The sequence below is a fragment of the Scyliorhinus canicula genome, chromosome 1 (assembly GCF_902713615.1).
Source record: "Scyliorhinus canicula chromosome 1, sScyCan1.1, whole genome shotgun sequence".
In the NCBI taxonomy this organism is placed as follows: Eukaryota; Metazoa; Chordata; class Chondrichthyes; order Carcharhiniformes; family Scyliorhinidae; genus Scyliorhinus; species Scyliorhinus canicula.
The window spans coordinates 252,880,414-252,894,372 of NC_052146.1; the positions used below are offsets into that span (position 1 = coordinate 252,880,414).

Genomic DNA, 13,959 nt, shown 5'->3' on the forward strand with positions numbered 1-13,959 from the left:
TCTGTGTAGCTCTCTCATGATTTTGAACATCTCTATCAAATCTTCTCTTAGGCTTTTTCTCTCCAAGGAGTCCAATCCCAACCTCTTCAATCTATCCTCAGAACTGAAGTTGAAGTTTTGTATTCCTGGAACCATTCTTGTAAAATTCTTCTGTACTCTCCAATTTGTTCACATGCTTCCCATAGTGTGGTTCCCAGAACTATACACAAGGCTACCAGGGCAGGCCAAAGACTAGAAATCCTATGGTGAATACCTTACCTCCTGATTCCCCCCCCCCCCCCCCCCCCAAAAGCCTGTTCACCATCTACAAATCAGGAGGTAATGGAATACACTCCACTTGCCTGGATGAGTGCAGTGCCAACAACACTCAAGAAGCTCGACACCATCCAGGACAAAGCAGTCCACTTAATTGTTCCCCCTTCCACAAACATTTAAATCCTCCACTACCGACGAACAGTGGCAGCCATGCAGTCACCAAGGTTCCTTAGACAGCACCTTCCAAACCCACGATCGCTACCATCTAGAACCGACGAGCAGCAGATACCTGGGAACCCCACGACCTGGAGGTTCCCTATCAAGTCACACACCACCCTGAGTTGGAAAAATATCGCTGTTCCTTCACTGTCGCTGGGGAAACATCCTGGAACTCCCTCCCTAACAGCACAGTGGATGTACATACACCTCAACGACTGCAGCAGTTCAAGAAATCAACTCGCTACCTTTTCAAGGTCAACTAGGGATGAGCAATAAATGTCAGTGATGCCCACATCCAGTAAATGAATAAAAAAATCTACAGTATTCCAGCTCAGGTCTAACTAGTGTCGTCTTTAAGTTTAGCATAACCTCCTTGCTATTAAAAAAAGCACAGGGTATTATATGCTTTAGTAACTGCTCTCTCCAGCTGTCTTGCCACGTTCAATGATCTATGCAAATATACACATTCTACATTCTTCTACTTCTGCACACTGTTTTGTATTATCTGTCCCTCTGTTCACCCTATCAAAATGCATCGCTTCTCCACATCAAACTTTATTTGCCGACTCAAACTTGTCTTTGTCCTTTTGAAGTTACATACTAGCCTTGCAGTTTACAATACACCCTTTTTGTTCCTTAGCTCTACCCAAATTGATTCTGTCCTTTAACCCTTGGAACATCCTCTTTCTCTAGCATAGCAAAATTCTCCTTAACCAATATTGGCACCCCTCTGCCTTTTCTTCCTTTCCTATCCTATCTTTACTGAAAACCTTCTACTCAGGAACATTTAACAGCCAGTCCTGTCCTTCATTGGACCAGGTCTCTGTGATTGTCATAACATATTTCCATATGGCAATGTGCACATGCAACTCACCAATCTTATTTACCACATTCCGTGCATTCACATATTTGCACAGTAACCCTGATTTTAAATTTACTTACTTTCTCCCTTACTCTGACTACACCCACCAACTTTCTCTATACGAGTGCTACCTGTCTCTTCCTGTATTTTGTGCACCCTAATATTTCTCTCTCAATAATCTCTCTTGGATCCTACATCTGTGCCGAGTTAGTTTAAAGCCTTTCCAACAGCACCAACAAAATGCCCCTCCAGGAACTCAGCCCCAGCTCTGTTCAGATGCAATCCATTTGGCTTGTACGGGTGCCATCTTCCCTAGAGTCAGTCACAAGAACATAAGAAATAGAATCAGGAGATAGGCCACCAACCCCTTCAGGCCTGCCCCGCCATTCGGTATGATTATGGCTAATCTATGCCGGCCTCAACTCTTTTTCCGTGCCATTTTCCCATAGCCCTCTATTCCTTAATCTATCAAATAATTATCCACCTCCACTTTAATGATCCAGTATCCACCATCCTCTGGGGCAGAGAATGCCAGAGATTCACCACCCTCTGCGAGAAGAAATTTCTGTTCAGCTCAGTTTTAAATGTCCAGCCCTTTATCTTGTGGCTATGTCCCCTTGTTCGGGACTCTCCCATTAGTGAAAACATCTCACCATCTACCCTGTCAATCCCCCTCAGAATCTTGTATAATTGAATAAGGTCACCCCTCATTCTTATAAATGCCAAGGAATACAGATCCAGGCTATTTAGTCTCTCTTGATAGGACAGCCCTCTCATTCCAGGAATTAGCCTGTTGAATCTCATTTGGACTGCCTCCAATGCTACCATATCCTTTCTTAGGCAAGGGACCAAAATTGTATGCAATATCCCAGGTGAGGCTTCACCAACCAATACCAGAATTTGCAGCTTTGAGGTAGGGTTGAAATCGGATGAATTAGCGATACAAGTATTTTTGCTTACTGATTTTTAGAATGGGAACAGTAATGCCCAGATATTGTAGTTCAATGCAAAAATACAAAAGCTCCTGCCAGTTGATTGAAATGCTAGCAAACAGCAATCGACAAATAACTGAACTGATGGAAATTTTCCCATTTTACAGTGTAATGCGCTGTTAAAAATCCTTGAATAAATTAGGCCTTGTTAATGAAGTGTAACTTTTTGACAGCGCACTAACTCGCTCCTGGTGTTTAACTATCTATTTGCCCCAATTAAATTAATTTAATATTTAAATATTGCCAATTTTTCCATAATGAAGTCCGATACTTAAAATATTCTTGAATTTATGATTTTTCAGCTTGTAATGTGCATGAAGTACTCCTGATGTAGTTTCTGTAAAATCCATGTAAAGATGAGGATAATCAGTGCATTGTACTTCTTATTTTGTTATCTGTAAGAATTTTTCAGTGTAAGTGGCTGTTTATTTTGCCCCGTTAAAATCTATATTGCTGGGTGCCTGGAGATCCCTTGGGGCGGCGCTAGGCTCACAGTACTATTCACACTGGAGAAATACAATTGACAAATCACCAAATCTTTGGGCAGATTTCTTCAGTGTCAGCAGCGAGCATTTTGCTGCTGGCTGCAAAGCCCATGCTGTTGTCTAGTGCCTTAAAATAACTATTTTGATACTGATGCAAATGACCTCTTCCAGGTTAATCTTTGTATAGTTACATTAAATGTATAATGAAAACTGGTTAATAAACTTCTTCAAAATGCTATAACGTTTAAATTAAACAACCATAATATCTTTTAGGTAAAGGATCTTACAGAGAATAACCATAAACTGCAGGGTGATTTATGCATAATCAATGCAAAAATGCTGAAAATGCAGCAGGAATTTGATGCAGAGAAGAACTTGATTTCAGCACAACTGGAAGAGTTCAGAAATCAGACCAAGAACTTTAAGGTTCAGTATCAAAAAATTCCAACCATTGGTCACTTGCCAAAAATCAACAAAAATTGTAAAGTCTAGATATATTTTTAGTGCAGCTGCGACAGTATTAACCTACAAAAATACTAAGCAGCAAATAAAACTTTGTTCACAAGAAATAAATGCGTCCAAAATGTACTGCGATTAGACTGAGTATTTGTTTGCAGGAATGGATTGTGGAAAGTACAAAAGCAATATTTTTGTACAAGCTAGTCAAGCCATATTTTTAGGGTATTTAGAAACTAGCTATGCCCATGGTCTTTAATCTAAGAAGAATATTTTTTTTCCTTTGAAGTATTTTCTCCTCTACCCAACTGTGTTACATCGGACGCAACTTAACCGGGGGCAGGGGGCATTTTTGGCGCATTTAGCAGGAGCCTACAGCGCCAAGAACAATCCTGGTCTTAAACGGGCCTCTTTTTCAGGCCTCAGCGAGGAAAGTCCCAACGAGGCCACACTTTCATTTCCTGCACTGATTTTAAAAAAAATAAATTTAGATTACCCAATTATTTTTTCCAATTAAGGGGCAATTTAGCGTGGCCAATCCACCTACTCTGCACATTTTTGGGTTGTGGGGGCGAAACCCACGCAGACACTGGGAGAATGTGCAAACTCCACACGGACAGTGACCCAGAGCCGGGATAGAACCTGGGACATCAGCGCCGTGAGGCGGTGGTGCTAACCACTAGGCCACCGTGCTGCCCTATTTCCTGCACTGATGAGCTGAGTTCAGCTTATCAGTGCAGGAAGAGATTTGGTAGCAATTTTTAAATGATCCACGGCCGCCGTGCACTGCAACTTACGGATCGGGGCCCCCCGTTCCTCCTCACAAGGGCAGGGCACCCACGGGCCCAATCCCTGGCAGTGCCCTGCCAGGCTGGCAGTGCCAAGATACCCAGATTGTATCAGGGTGCCATGGTAATACCCCGCTCAGAACCTGAGCACCCCGGGGCGTCCGATCACCTGGATGAGTTGACAAAGTAGTGCATTGTTTGCTGAGCCTTAGACTTTGAGTGAAGCTAACTGCTCACTTAAATATGCAAATCTGGGCGGGATCCAGATTGCAACGTCTTGAGATTTTGTTCGATATCGTGAGGCATCCTGAACGCCTTAAATCTCGCGAAATTCAACAGCCTCGTGTCACCCAAGTCGGGCTGCCCATACAGCGATGAGACAATACGGTTACACCCATCGTTTATTCTTTGTTTTAATGAAAAATGAAATGAGAAATATGATGTATAATGGAAATAGTGTTGTCGTTATTATTGGAAGTTATATTTCAGATGTGATTGTCCAATTGCTTTTATCTCTAGTCGCAGCTAGAAATCTCTCAATCAGAAAAATTGAAGTTGGAACAGGATGTTGGGTACTTTCAGAATGAACTCCAGATCACTGATGTACTGAAGAAGGAAGTAGATGAACATAAACAAAGACTATGTTGCATCCAAGAAGAGCACCAAGCTGTGCTTAAAGATTTACAGGATCAGGTAATGATTGTACTGTCAGGGTTGACAAAAGATTCATCCAGAGCTAGGACAACTGGAAAATCCAGTAAAGCTCTAATTGACATTAAATAGCTAGATCAATTACCCCATCTCATTCCACCTTTGGGGGAAAAGCCCAGGGATGGATTGGAACCAATGAACAGGCACACCAGCCAACTGTATTATTTTTAACACCCATCTCCCTCCATTACAGGCTTCAGCAGGGACTAAATGTTCTGTCTCAGGGTCTTGTCGAATTTCTCTGGGTCACCATTTGGCTGATTGCGTTCCCTGATTGGAATTCTTGTGTTGCTTGGATCTTCGTGGTTAACTTGTATAGCTTGCACTTGCTATGGATGAGTTGACAAAGTAGCGCACTGTTTGCTGCGCCTTGTTTTGAACGTTATAGATAGGTATAGAGGTCTAAATTATCCCAGGGTCAGGGATAAGCATGGTCTCTGTTTTTCAAACGATTGCAATTGTTTTGAACTAAGATGCTTCCACAGTAGCACAGTGGTTAGCACTGTTGCTTCACAGCGCCAGGGACCCGGGTTCGATTCCTGGCTTGGGTCACTGTCTGTGCAGAATCCCCGAGCAGAAACTTATAGCCAAGTGCTGCACACATGAGTACGGCCACAACCGGGACCTTGGATTCATGTTGCATTACATTCACTCCCACCATCTGACCTGGGCTTGTGAAATCCTATCAATTGTCCTGGCTTGAGACATTTCACACCTCCTTAACCTGCTCCATCTGGACCAGCAAAGACTTAATTACCTGAAAAGGCTCGCATTCAAAGTATCGTCTTGTATTTCTATACATATGTTTTTGGAACCTACCTTTTCATTCACCTGAGGAAGGAGCACTGCTCCGAAAGCTAGTGGTTCGAAACAAATCTGTTGGACATTAACCTGGTGTTGTAAGACTTGTTACTGTGTGCAGAGTCTGAACATTCTCCCTGTGTCTGCGTGGATTTCCTCCGGGTGCTCCGGTTTCTTCCCACAAGTCCCGAAAGTCATGCTTGTTAGGTGAATTGGACGTTCTGAATTCTCCGTCAGTGTACCCGAACAGGCACCATAATGTACCAACTAGGGGATTTTCACAGTAACATCATTGCAGTGTTAATATAAGTCTATTTGTGACACTAATAAATGTTTTAGGATTATTACGTGAATCCTGAGCTCTCAAGAACATATTTAGGCTCCAGGTTGGTGAGAATGAGATGGAAGGAACAAAAAGGTATTTTAAAACCAAGGCTTAAAGATAGAGAATATTCTTAAATGGCACTTTGAAGTAACTTAAGTGAGAATATAAATATTTATGGTAGGTTATTATCAAAATTACACTGCTGGTGTAAATCATTCATTGACTTTTGTTGAGATTTTATTGTATAAATACCTGTTCACTCGGAATTTTTCTTTTTTTTAACTTTTTTGAACATCAGTTATCTTAGAGGACTTGTACAGATTTACCGAAGAATGTGATGAATATTTCCTTACCAATTCTAAATACTGTATTTACTTTGTCAGCATGAAATTCTACTAGAATCGTACAAAGAGAAAATTGCAGAAATGGAACACCAGGTTACTGCACAAGACATGGAAATCAACAATCTGAAGGCTGCGAAAGAAGAACTAAATGTTGCCTTAAAAGATGCTGCCAATAAGGTAAATCTGGGCATTTTCCCTCTTTCTGCATGCAACATACTCCTCTTGGTGTTAACTGACCACTGTTAAGAGTAGCTTTTATGTTGCATAACTTCTGAGAGCCTTGCATTTAGAATGTGTCCATTATGTCCAACGTAAGATTATATGAAAGCCCAACCAAATAGGGCAGCACGATGGCACAGTGGATAGCACTGCTGCCTCACAGCACTGGGGACCCGGGTTCGATTTCGAACTCGGGTGACTGTGGGATTTTCACATTCTCCCCGTGTCTGTGTGCGTTTCCTCCAGGTGCTTCGGTTTCCTCCCATAATCCAAAGATATGCAGTTTAGGTGGATTGGCGTTGCTAAATTTCCACTTAGTGTCCAAAGGCTAGTTGAGGTCACGTGGCTAGGGTAGGGATGGGGCTAAGGTGGGTTGTTATTTCAGAGGGTCGGTGCAGACTCAATGGGCTGAATGGCCTCGTTCTGATATTCTTGTCATAAGTATGTGTCGCCATGATCTTTTCCTAAACAGACAAGTGAAAACTTAGGAAATTGACAGATAATGGAAGGCTATGCTGTTCTGTATCATAGAACAAAACAGTAATAGTTATGATTACGCTTACTGCATTAAATTTATGCAACTTGTCTCTACTTCCTGTACCAGCCTCCCCGAATAGGCGGCGGAATGTGGCGACTAGGGGCTTTTCACAGTAACCTCATTTGAAGTCTACTTGTGACAATAAGCGATTTTCTTTTCATTTCATTTCATTTTATTTCTATATAATAATACCAAGTAATGAAAATGCCGTCCTTCTGAAATTCACTGTATTTTGCTTGAATTAATCAAAAAAGGTTCGTCCTTCGTTGCATTTTGTTTCAAAGCTTGGCATTAGCGTGTTTTCACACCTCTTTGTTTGTTGAAAAGAAAATTCTGACTGGCTGTCTTTTTTTTCAACCTCTTCCTCTGTATACAATCAGAAGGAAAGATTTAGGCCAGGTAACTGTCGCCAAGCACGCGGTCACGTTCATCTCAGTGAAATTCTTATGAGTTGTTCACTGACTACTGGACAGGCTGACAAATTGCTTATCGTTTAGAATTTTGGGAAAACAACTTAAAAAATCTAGCGCATTAGCTATTTTACCCTCAGTACCCTTTTTTAAACTTGCATAAATACACCTTGTATTATCAAATAATGTCCACAATGCTGAGAGTGACATAACGTGACTTTATACCTGTGACATACTGATAGAATTCTATGTGCCAACAAACTGGATCCAACTGGATCATTCGCCGAACTGGGTGGTATTCCAGTTACCCTAAGAGATATTGGTGCAACGGTGTTGGCTCATCCTGCACAATATTCCTTATCTGCATGTTTGCTGGCACATAGAATTCTATCAGTATGTCACAGGTATAAAGGCACAAGTTATGTGGATACCATGTCCGACATTTTAGGCTTCCATAAACCTCTGCTTCCCTTGAAAAGCACATCTTCTGTCTGAAATGCAAATGCTGCTAAAGTAGTAGGGATAGTCTAACTAGGGAAGGGGCAGCACTGGACCTGGTATTGGGGAATGAGCCTGGAGAGATGGTTTCAGTTTCAGTGGGTGAACATTTTGGGAGTAGTGACCAACAATTCCGTACGTTTTAGGGTACTTTTGGATAGGAATGAAGGTACCCTTGCGTTAAGGTTCTAAACTGGGGAAAGGCAAATTATGATAACATTAGACAGGAATTGAAGAATTTGGATTAGGAGCAGCTGTTGGGTAAATCAACATTGGACACGTGGGAGTCTTTCAAGCGACAGTTGTTTATGACTCAGGAAAGTCACTTTCCTGAGAGAATGAAGGATAAGTATGGGAAGTTTAGGGAGCCTTGGATAACGAGGGATGCTGTGAACCTTGTCAAAAAGAAAAAGGATGCTTTTGTATGGTCTAGAAGGGTGGGGACAGTCAAAATCCCTGAGGCGTAACGTAAGTAGGACGGTACTTAAGCGGAAAATTAGGAGGGGGTCAAGAATAGTCTTTGGCATACCAGAGGCACGTTGGAAACAGAACCAGAGAAGATTAACAAAACCTTCAAGGCCTTCTACCAAGAGCTGTACACCTCAGAGCCCCCAACGGGGAAGGCTGGGATGAACCGGTTTCTTGACGGACTGAACATACCAGTTGTGGGAGAGGGCAGAAAACGGGATCTGGAAGCACCACTAGCACTGGGAGAGATCATGGAGAGCATTAGCTCCATGCAGGCGGGGAAGGCGCCGGGACCGGACGGATTCCCGGCGGACTTCTACAAAAAATTTGCGACAGCGCTGGCCCCGCACATGCGGGAGATGTTCACAGACTCGCTAGCTAGGGGCACGTTGCCACCCACGTTAGCACAGGCCTCAATCTCGCTGATACCTAAGAAAGACAAAGACCCAACGGAATGTGGGTCATACAGACCCATATCTCTGCTGAATGCAGACGCCAAAATACTGGCCAAAATCCTAGCCAAAAGGCTAGAAGACTGTGTACCTGAGGTGGTCACAGAGGACCAGACGGGCTTTGTCAAAGGTAGACAGCTGACTGCGAACATCAGGCGCCTGCTGAACGTGATAATGACCCCCTCTGGGGAGAGAACACAAGAGGTGATCGTCTCCCTGGACGCAGAAAAGGCCTTCGACAGAGTCGAATGGATATACCTCATAGAGGTACTGGAGCGGTTCGGGCTTGGAACAGGGTTCACAGCTTGGGTAAAGCTCCTGTACAACGCTCCCATGGCGAGTGTACAGACCAACAATACCAACTCCCAATACTTCCAGCTGCACAGGGGCACCAGACAAGGATGCCCACTGTCCCCGCTGCTGTTCGCACTAGCAATCGAACCGCTAGCAATCGCGCTCAGGGCAGCAAAAAATTGGAGGGGGATCCGAAGGGGAGGTAGAGAGCACAGAGTCTCACTCTATGCGGATGATCTGCTCCTCTATATCTCAGACCCACAAAGCAGCATGGACGGAATCATCGCGCTCCTGAAAGAGTTTGGAGCCTTCTCGGGCTACAAACTCAACATGAGCAAAAGTGAGATCTTCCCATTACACCCGCAAGGGGGGGGGGGGGGGGCAGCACTAAAGGGGCTGCCGTTCAAACAAGCCCGACATAAATTCCGCTACCTGGGGATCCAAATAGCCCATGACTGGAAAGGGATCCACAAATGGAACCTCACCAGCCTGACGGAGGAAGTTAAAAAGGACCTGCAAAGATGGAACACACTCCCGCTCTCCCTCGCGGGGAGAGTTCAGACGATCAAAATGAACGTACTGCCCAGGTTCCTCTTCCTGTTTAGATCCATTCCGATCTACATCCCCAAGGCCTTTTTCAAAGCGCTGGACAAACTCATCATGGCGTTCGTATGGGGGGGTAAAAATGCTAGGATCCCAAAGAAGGTCTTACAAAAAACAAAAACCAGGGGAGGGTTAGCCCTCCCGAATCTACAATTCTACCACTGGGCAGCAACAGCCGAGCGAGTAAGGGGATGGATCCAGGAGCCAGAAGCTGAGTGGGTGCGTGCGGAGGAGGCCTCCTGCATGGGAACCTCCCTCCGGGCCCTCGCCACGGCAGCACTCCCATCCCCACCCAAAAAACACTCCAGCAGCCCAGTGGTGACAGCCACCCTCCAATCCTGGAACCAACTGCGGCAGCAACTTGGCCTGACCAAAATGTCGAACAGGGCTCCCATCTGCAACAACCATAGGTTCAAACCAGCACTGACCGACGCCACCTTCAAAAGGTGGAGGCAGGACGGGGGGACACTGACAGTCAGGGACCTATACACGGACGACAGGATCGCAACACTGGACGAACTGACAGAGAAATTTCAGCTAGCTGGGGGGAACGAGCTACGGTACCTGCAGCTCAAAAACTTCCTACGAAAGGAGACAAGGACGTACCCACAACCGCCACGACAGACACTACTGGAAGACCTACTGGACGCAAGTATCCTAGAGAAAGGGAACTGTAGTGACATGTATGACCGACTGGTAGATAGGGACGACACCGTACTGGACGCAACAAGGAGGAAATGGGAGGACGACCTGGGGATGGAGATCGGGTGGGGACTCTGGAGCGAAGCACTGCATAGGGTCAACTCCACCTCCACGTGCGCAAGGCTCAGCCTGACGCAACTAAAAGTGGTACATAGAGCCCACTTAACAAGAACCCGTATGAGTAGGTTCTTCCCGGAGGTGGAAGACAGATGTGAACGGTGCCAAAGAGGCCCGGCCAACCACGCCCACATGTTCTGGTCTTGCCCCAGACTCGTGGAGTACTGGACAGCCTTCTTCGAGGTAATGTCCAAAGTGGTGGGAGTGAGGGTGGAGCCATGCCCGATAGTGGCGGTCTTCGGGGTTTCAGAACAGCCAGATCTATTCCTGGGGAGGAGGGCAGACGCCCTTGCCTTTGCCTCCCTGATCGCCCGCCGTAGAATCCTGTTTGGCTGGCGGTCAGCAGCACCGCCCAGAGCTGCGGACTGGCTGTCCGACCTCTCGGAATCTCTCCAAATGGAGAAAATCAAATTTGCCATCCGAGGGTCGGACGACGGCTTCCACAGAACGTGGGAGCCATTCATGCAACTGTTCCGGGACCTATTTGTGGCCAATGTACAAGAGGAAGAATAGTCGGGGGAAGGTAGCGGGAGGGGGGGGGGGCTACAGGTTCGTTACGGGGGTTCGATGGCTAGCTAAGGCCCAAAACCAAGCTAAATAAACATGTTGAGGGGGGGAGGGGGGGGGGGGGCGCAGTTACTACTACGAAGATGCTTACCTGTAAATATGTATGTTAATTTTTGCGTGTTTGTTTTTGTTTGTTTTTTTTTCTCTCTCCTAACAATTTGTAATTTGTTCAATATAAAATACGAAAACTGAATAAAAACATTTATAAAAAAAAAAAAAGAATAGTCTTTGGCATGTAGGATTAAGGTGAGTCCCAAAGCTTTTTATTCATATGTTAAAAATCAAGAGGGTTGCCAGGGAAAGGATTGGACCACTTCAGCACAGTGGAGGGAATTTACGTGTTGAGCGAGAGGAAGTTGGCGAGATACTAAACGAGTACTTTGCATCCGTGTTCACCAAAGGAAAGGACCTTGTGGAAGATGATTCTTGGGTAGGGTGACAAAACCGGAAATACAAATTTTCTTGTGTACCTGCTCGCTCTTTTTGCAGTTTCCACTTTGCCCCCCCCCCCCACCCTAAATGAGGTTTTCTCCACATCAGATGGTGAAAATTAAGGATTTGATTTTACATGTATTCTGACTTGCTGGCTTTTTGAAGGGGATCAGGAATATATTTGCCTATATTATGTAGTTGTTATAATGGTAGAACTGTTGACATTCATCGTCATTAACGTCATCAACATCTGGCATCCACATGCATGCAGTTAAATATGGAAAGCCCGAAGCTGCTGTCAGTTGATTCCCTGCTCCTCCACAGGGAACGATGTTGAAGCTCTCACTGACAGTAATCCCTTTTACAAATCACTGAAAGGATGTGAACTTCCCTTTTCCTCTAATATTACTGCTAAAATCCCTGAAAATGTTCCGCCTTTCTAATGATGTAAGACCGAGATTTCAATGACACCCACAGTCGTAACTACTGCTGAACAATTACTTCTGCTGTGGAAAACTAATTTTATGTTTGTCAAATATTTCCATTATGGTAAAAATTGTAAAGGTCAGTGATATAATAAACTTAATTTTTATAATATTTTGGCTACCAATATGTATTTTGCTGTCTGCATTCTCGATAAAAAGAGGTTTATAGTGCATGTTACTACTTGGTTTATTGTCTGGAAGAATTTTTCACATGATTGATTGCTTGCTTACACTGTTTGTTTCATTGACATCTTTGTAGTCTTGAGATACCCGTGACTTGGAACTAGATTCACACTAATGTTGGGATGGTGAAATCCATGCCACACAGATCACTAGAACTTTGTGGGCAGCTTTCTTCAAGCTCAGCAATAAATATGTCACTGCATTGCTGGCTGCAAAATCTGGACATTGTCTTAAGTGTCTTGAATCGACTACACAATACTTTCATATTAAAAGCAGTCTTTTCCCATGCCTTTTATTCTGTAGTTACAAAACCTTTTATTGTACAGTTACAATAAATGTGTTAGATATGTGTAAGGGGTGGCAGGGTGGCACAGTGGAGAGCACTGCTGCCTCACAGCTCCAGGAACCCGGGTGCAATTCTGGTCTTGGGTGACTGTGGAGTGTGCACTTTCTTCCCATGTGAGCGTGGGTTTCCTCCACGTGTTCCGATTTACTCCCACAGTCCAAAGATGTTTCAGGTTAGGTGGATTTTCCATGCTAAATTGCCCCTTAGTTTCCAAAAGGTTAGGTAGGGCAACAGGGATACGGTGGAGGCATGGGTTTAAGTCGGGTGCTCTTTCCAAGGGCTGGTGCAGACGCGATGGGCTGAATGGCCTCCTGCACTTTTGGGATTTTATGATTCTATATTAACACTTGGCAAAATGATCAAAATACTATCATGTTTAATAATCAAACTAATGGTTATATTTTAGGTGAATGATCTGACAGAGAATAATCATAAAATTCAAGATGGTTTAACCGTAGCCAATGGAAAGATTCTGAAAATGCAGCAGGAATTTGATGCAGAGAAGAACTTGATTTCAGCACAACTGGAAGAGTTCAGAAATCAGACCAAGAACTTTAAGGTTCAGTATCAAAAAATTCCAACCATTGGTCACTTGCCAAAAATCAACAAAAATTGTAAAGTCTAGATATATTTTTAGTGCAGCTGCGACAGTATTAACCTACAAAAATACTAAGCAGCAAATAAAACTTTGTTCACAAGAAATAAATGCGTCCAAAATGTACTGCGATTAGACTGAGTATTTGTTTGCAGGAATGGATTGTGGAAAGTACAAAAGCAATATTTTTGTACAAGCTAGTCAAGCCATATTTTTAGGGTATTTAGAAACTAGCTATGCCCATGGTCTTTAATCTAAGAAGAATATTTTTTTTCCTTTGAAGTATTTTCTCCTCTACCCAACTGTGTTACATCGGAGGCAACTTAACCTGGGGGGGGCATTTTGTTGCATTTAGCGGGGTGTTTCTGGGAGCCTACAGCGCCAAGAACGATGCTGGTATTAAACGGGACTCTTTCAGGCCTCAGCGAGGAAAATCCCAATGAGGCCGCACTTTCATTTCCTGCACTGACGAGCTGAGTTCAGCTTGTCAGTGCAGGAAGAGATTGGGTAGCAATTTTTAAATGATCCAACACTGCAACTTACGGATCGGGGTCCTTGAGCCTCCCCCATCTCCTCACAAGGGCAGGGCACCCACGGGCCCAATCCTTGGCACGGACAACACTTGGCACTGGCACCCTGGCAGTGCCAAGATACCCAGATGGTATCGGGGTGCCATGGTACCACCCTACCCAGAACCTGAGCACCCCGGGGATTCCGATCACCTGGGAGACCCTTGAACACCCCCCCCCTCCCCCCCCCCCCCGCAATGCAATTATGCCTGGGCTTGGGATACTCCGGCACAGACATATTTA

At 44.4% G+C, this 13,959-nt stretch overlaps 1 protein-coding gene across 5 annotated transcripts in view; it reads left to right on the forward strand.

Moving 5' to 3' along the window:
* Window positions 1–13,959, forward strand: part of cenpf (centromere protein F) — a 132,824-nt gene that overhangs the window by 90,039 nt on the left and 28,826 nt on the right. For 3 of the 5 annotated variants that reach the window (XM_038811565.1, XM_038811574.1, XM_038811584.1), the window contains exons 14-17: window positions 3,087–3,239; window positions 4,577–4,750; window positions 6,278–6,415; window positions 12,959–13,111. In XM_038811565.1, coding sequence (XP_038667493.1) covers window positions 3,087–3,239; window positions 4,577–4,750; window positions 6,278–6,415; window positions 12,959–13,111 — 618 coding nt within the window. The remainder of the gene's footprint in view (window positions 1–3,086; window positions 3,240–4,576; window positions 4,751–6,277; window positions 6,416–12,958; window positions 13,112–13,959) is intronic. The other 2 variants (XM_038811594.1, XM_038811600.1) reach the window with 2 other exon arrangements.